This window comes from Prunus avium, chromosome 8 (assembly GCF_965620075.1).
Source record: "Prunus avium chromosome 8, drPruAviu1.hap1.1, whole genome shotgun sequence".
Taxonomy (NCBI): Eukaryota; Viridiplantae; Streptophyta; class Magnoliopsida; order Rosales; family Rosaceae; genus Prunus; species Prunus avium.
The window spans coordinates 1,048,332-1,055,000 of record NC_142291.1 but is presented as its reverse complement, the minus strand read 5'-3'; the positions used below and the strand labels follow the sequence as shown (position 1 = coordinate 1,055,000).

At 38.5% G+C, this 6,669-nt stretch overlaps 1 protein-coding gene across 1 annotated transcript; it reads left to right on the top strand.

Annotated features, from left to right (window-relative positions):
* Window positions 1-3,713: 3,713 nt before the first annotated feature.
* Window positions 3,714-6,458, top strand: LOC110773099 (disease resistance protein RPM1). The gene has a single exon (XM_088246148.1). The coding sequence runs from the start codon at window positions 3,714-3,716 to the stop codon at window positions 6,456-6,458; it is 2,745 nt and encodes a 914-aa protein (XP_088102274.1).
* Window positions 6,459-6,669: the final 211 nt, after the last annotated feature.

The following is a 6,669-nucleotide window of genomic DNA, read 5'->3' as shown; positions in this document are numbered from 1 at the left end:
AAGGCTGGGGGGGGGGGGGGGGGGGGAGGCCAGTTTAGCCCGAGCTCCAGCCCTCGTTTTGGTGCTGACGTACGCGTTACACGTGCTACAGTGCTATGCACTACAATGCCGCTAAAGTCCACGTGTCGCGCTCTGGGCTCTCCGATCAAATTTTTTTCTCCAATCCAACGATAGCCAATTTTTTAGCATTTAAAAAATTACTGATTTTTTTTTTCTATAAATACCAAAATTTTATCCGATTGAGATATTAATTTTATAATAAATATTGACACCTACGAACCCAAAAATCTTATCTGAAAATATTATCCAAATTAATTTTTTAGGTAAACAAATTTGTGAAAAAAACAAAAAAATGAATAGTAATTGCCCTTTGCCATGGCAACGGGTGGAAACACACAATACTATTTGCAAGGACAACCACTATTGGCAAGGGGGGAGCTAGGGCAGCCACTATTCACGTGAAATGTAGCGGCACTGTAGCGAGAGTACTGTAGCGATGACGTTAGCACCAAGACGAGGGCTGGAGCTCGGGCCAACCTTGCCCTCGGGCCAGCCCAGGTTGCTGGGTCCCACCTTGTGCTCGGGCTTGGGCTCCTCGCTGGAAACAGATTTTCTCATTTTTTTCCCCCTAGCCTGAGGCTCAGTCATGCCGCTGGAGTTGCTCTTAGGCCTTCATGTTTTGGAGTTGGAGCCTCCCTTCCTTAATGATATTATTGCTGTAATTGTTTGGTTTTGGGCTCTTGGCTCCGCTTTGTGCCAAAAAAATAAGAAGAGAAGGGAAGCAGTTCATTTGGGTAAAAAGGTACCGAAAAAAGAAAAAAGAAAAAAGAAAAGAAAAGGGATTCACTTTACCTTTGTTGTCATAATGTACGGGACGCAACTTTCAATTATTTTTTGTTTGAGTAATGCTATTTGGACACACAATATTGACACACTTAGTTGACACCCGCTGATGTGTCAATGTATCATTAGCTGAACAGAAAACGAGGAGAAAAGAAGAGCAAATGATACATTGACACATCAGCGGGTGTCACTAAGTGTGTCAATATTGTGTGTCCAAATAGCATTACTCTTTTTGTTTTGAGCACTGACCACTTCAGGCTCTCTCCGTAAATCACGTTCACGTTTGGGAAAATTTCTTTGGTCCAAACAGTACGTAGTAATAATGCAAGAAATTTCTTTGGACCACTTCAGGCTCTCTCCGTAGTAATAATGCAAGAAATTTTCTTTTTTCTCAATTAGCTATTGCTTTCATGTTTACAGCTGTTTTTTTAATGGCTGGTTGTAAAACAGTACGGTACTTTCACATCACATGGCACTATCACTTGAGAATTTGAGAGACGGAGTGGATAGAGGAAGAAAAACAAATATGAGAATAAAAAAAAGAGAGAGAGAGAAGAGTATTGACTGGATATTATATCTTATCAGGATATGAAAATTCATACAATTAATTGCTACAATTCCATGAAGAACTTGTCTTCTCGCCTGACCAAATATTTAGGATGACAAAAAAGTCGCCACTGAATTAAACAACACCCCATCTGTACATACATAAGTAAATAAAACACCACCCCATCAAACAAAAAAGAGAGAGAGAGAAGGAGGGAGAGTTGGAGAGAGATGGAAAAGAAAAAGAATAAAAAGAATATAAAAAAAGAGAGATAGGGGCCCTACGTAGATCCGCCACTGATCACCATCCACTTCCATTTCTGCAAGACATTTGACTCCTTCAGGAGCAGCTATGTTGCTGTTGGTCTAGAGTCTCTAGTCAACACTTCCTATATTTGGGCCATCAAGTCAACACTTCAACACCTCCTATATTTAGATATCTTTGTCTCAGTCTGGCATTATTGACTGGATATTATATATATCTGACCAGGATATGAAAATTAAGAAAACAAATACAATTAATTGCTACAATTCCATGAAGAACTTGTCTTCTCGCCTGACCACATATTTGGGATGACAAAAAAGTCGCTATTGAATTAAACAACACCCCATCTTCACACAAAGACATCTTTGTCTCAGTCTGTTATGTATTGACAAATTGAGATATCATTTTCCATTTGACGTGCTTCATTTATTTGGTCTCATTTATTGATGTAAGAGAATTTTTTTTTTGTAAGGATGATCTTCCAATTATGACTTATAAAATGATGGATTCAGATCATGGGATAAAAAAATGTCGAGAGATAACAAGTGGCTCACATCGTATTAACTTATTAACTGATTAGCGCTTACGCTCTGGTGTTCATCTTTAACGTTTATTTAATCTGACTTAAACAAGGACCCATATATGAATTGAAATCTATTTAGCGCACTACTCTATATGAGAATGACATGTATGTTGACAATTTGACACATTATTTGATGAATAAAAAAACCTCATCGAGTCTAGCATTATTGACTGGATATTATATATATCTTACCAGGATATGAAAATTCAGAAAACAAATACAATTAATTGCTACAATTCCATGAAGAACTTGTCTTCTCGCCTGACCAAATATTTAGGATGAGAAAAAAGTCGCTACTGAATTAAACAACACCCCATCTGTACATACATAAGTAAATAAAACACCACCCCATCAAACAAAAAAATAAGTTCAAACAGCACAGCATATGGCTGCTTGTGAAAAAAACCTTCAATCTCCAACATTATCAAACATGGTGGCTTTGATTAACAAGAAGCAAGAAAAGAAGATCAGTATTTCCATCTAAGAAAAAAGTGATATTTGCGCTATTTTTCTAAAATTTGATTCTGCAACAGATATTACAACGAAACTGAAATATGATTATCAAATAAATTAACCATATACATTATGCAGCTCACGAAACTGATACACGGATTTAGCTTGCTTTTTGTAGCTCAAATCTTGAAAATGCCAATTTTTTTTTCGTTTTCATTTTAAAATAATATTCTTTGAAAACATTCTATGAAAACGTTACAGACAAACTCTAAGTAACTCCAAATGTGTAAGCTTTTCGAAGCCTATATTGAAACACAACTCATTCCTAAGGGGTGGTGGTGTAATTTTTGAAGGATGTTAGTGTAAATAACCCATTAAAGAAATTAGAAATCTTTTCTTAATCACACACCAAATTGCAAATATTCCCTAGCTCACTTGTATTACTACATGAGATATGTGGGTGGGTTAAATATTTGTTGGGGTTCTCTAACTTACACGTCCACTCCATCCTTCCAACTTTCAAGCATGTAATGAGCTGCTTCTATTAAAATATATTGCCTTTTAAATTGAGTTATGAGTTTAAGCTTTTAATATGATTTCTGAGCAATTGACAATTCATTCTTTGCTACTAAATTTGTAGACTTTTTCAACATTTGCTACCAGATAGTTAAATAAGAGTATAATAACAATGCAAGGTGGAATGGTGAAATCAGGAAAAAAAAAAGTGCAAACAACACAACCTCCTTCGATCTCCAACATTATTACATATGCAACCAGCAGATGCACAAAGAAGACCAGTCTTTCCATCTTCACACAAAGACATCTTTGTCTCAGTGGCAAATTGAGATATCATTTCCCATTTGCTGTGCTCAAAATACAATTCCAAATCACTGAAATTTCTTGCACATTGGAGGAGCTGCCACTGCCAGCTGAAATCGTCACTTGAATCATTTGTCTCATCTTTCAACCTTTTCTATACTCAAATTCGTTCTACCATTGTGAGCAACTAGTTTGGAGGCTAATATGGCCTTACCAACAGACTTCTTGATCGGCAGAATTGTGACCATAATTGAGAACGAAACATCCTCCATAGGCGGTGTTCGTGATGAAATTGATGACATCAAGCATGAGCTTGTAAGCATGAAGGCCTTCTTAAATGATTTTGAGGGCAAGAAGGCACTCACCAAAGGTGGGGAGACGTGGGTTGCAAGCGTCAGAGGCATGGCCTATGATGTTGAAGACATCATTGATGAGTTCATGTATCACATGTATGAACAAGGATGTCATAAGGGCCAATGGCTCCACCATACTATTCGCATTCCACAGAATGTTTGGTTCAGACGTCAAATGTCAAAGAAGTTGCTTATAATCTCAAGAATGATTAAAGCCATTCCGGAGAGGAATCAGAGATATGGTGTCGGTGGATTAGAAGGAGCAAGTAGTACTTGTGATGATGTCGGTAAATGGATGCGGAACCAAGCGGAATCTTCTCTTTTTATTAAGGAAGATGAGCTCGTGGGGATTGAAAGAAAGAAGCAACTATTGATGAATTGGTTGATGAATGGAGAGCAACAGCAAACGCTTATATCTGTGGTGGGGATGGGAGGATCAGGGAAGACGACTTTAGTTGCCAAGACCTTCAACGATGAAAGGGTCAAGAAACAATTCCACTGTTGTGCTTGGCTAACTGTTTCACAAACTTATGCAATTGACGACTTGCTTAGAAGCTTGATTAAGCAATTCCACGAAGCAAGTTTGGAAAAGGTCCCTGCAGACATGAATTCCATGACATACAGAGAATTGCTACAGGTGCTGGTCAATTACTTGGAGTCTAAAAGGTACATGGTTGTAATGGATGATGTGTGGGATATCAAACTTTGGAAAGAAATGAGGATAGCACTCCCAAATACACAGTTTGGAAGTCGAATCATGCTTACCACTCGAAGAGAAGACGTAGCATCCTATTCTTTTGGAGTACAAAGTCATATTCACCACATTCAACCCCTCGAAAAGAATGATGCTTGGGCGCTATTCAGCAGCAAAGCATTCTCATCTTACCAGAATAAAAGTTGTCCACCAGATCTTCAATCATTGGCTAAGGAACTCGTAGAAAAGTGTGATGGCCTACCTCTGGCAGTCGTGGCATTAGGTGGTCTGATGTCTTCCAAGAAGTCATTAGAATGGATCAAAGTCTACAACAGCTTAAACTGGCATCTAACTAACCATCCGTTGCTAGAGCCAGTGAAGAGCATCTTGTTGTTTAGTTTTGATGATTTACCATACCCATTGAAGTACTGTTTTTTATACTGTTCCCTTTTTCCAGAAGATTATTTGATTCGAAGAAAAAGGCTCATTAGGTTGTGGATAGCTGAAGGGTTTGTTGAAGATGTCAAAGGCGCCACATCAGAAGAAGTTGCTGAGAGCTATCTTATGGAGCTCATTTCCCGTAGCATGCTACATGTTGTTTGGAGGAATGCAAGTGGAAGGCCAAAAGCATGTAAGATGCATGACCTTATGCGGGAGCTTGCCCTGTCTAAATCAGAAAAAGAAAAGTTTGGTGTTGTATATGATGGAAAAGAAGTTATGGACGAAGTTCAAGTGCGCCGCTTGTCAATTCAAACCACTGGAGGAGAAATTAAATTAGGCACTGGTATGGCACAACTTCGTTCTCTTCTTGTGTTTGTTACTGACATGTCCTCATCCTCTTCCTCGAATACATTGCCTTCTGGATTCAAATTGTTGAGGGTGCTAGATTTGGGATATGTTCCAATTGATATACTGCCAAAAGAATTTGCGTACTTATTCAATTTAAGATACTTAAATTTAAGGGGAACTCCACTTAAGAAGCTTCCTGAATCCATTGGAAAGCTCCGCAACCTTCAAACTTTGGATATCAGGAACTCAAAGATAGAGGTACTTCCAAGTGGAATTGCCAAGTTGCAAAACTTGCGTCATCTAATGATGTATCGTTACACTGAAGAGCCTAGGGGCTTTGGATATGTGAATGGGACAAGATCACCATCAAACATATGTATGTTGAAGAAATTGCAAGTTTTGACGTGTGTTGAATTAGAAGGAAACATTGTTAGACTTGTGGGTAATATGACCCAACTTAGAAGGATTGGAATTACGAATGTAAAAGAAAGAGACGAGATGGACCTATGTGCCTCAATTCAAAAGATGAAGCTCCTTCACCAGTTGGTTCTAAAGACAAGCGATGAAGAGGAAGTTCTTCGAACAAACACACTATGCTCACCTCCTCCCCACCTTCGAAGGGTTATTTTGGTTGGCAAATTGGAAATTGTGCCACGTTGGTTCGTTTCACTCCAGAGCCTCACACAATTGAATCTGCATTGGTCTAGAATTGAAGAAGATTTACTACCTTACATTGAAGCACTGCCCAATTTGGGAAATCTTTCACTTGTTAATGCATATGCTGGCAAAGAGTTATGTTTCAGCGGAGGCTTTGCAAAGCTTACGAGATTGCGTTTGTCTACTTGCCCCTTATTGAACAAGGTAACTATAGAAAAAGGGGTGATGTCAAATCTCCAAACCTTATGGTTTGATAACTGCCCAGAACTAAACACAATGCCACAGGGTCTTCAATACCTCACTGAACTAAAAGTATTGACATTGGGGCTTGTATCAAATGAACTTAAGGATTCCATACGAGAAGGAGGTGTGGATCGTGAAAAGGTACAACACATCCCTGAGATCTACCATTATTACAAATCATCACTGAGGTTGTGTCGTGAATGCTTGTCCTAGTTGTTTTGGAAGGAGGTATGTAAGGTTTTAATTTTTTCTTTTGGTCTCTTCGTTTTCCTTTTTCGCTTTTTATATATGCCTTGAGTTCCGTAATCTTGCATCATATAAACTATTCTGGTACAAACTGTTGTCATCCACAAGTTTGTTAAGGCCATGTATTTTTGTCCATGGACTAAATACCAAGTCCGCAATAGTTAGTTTCGATAGCACA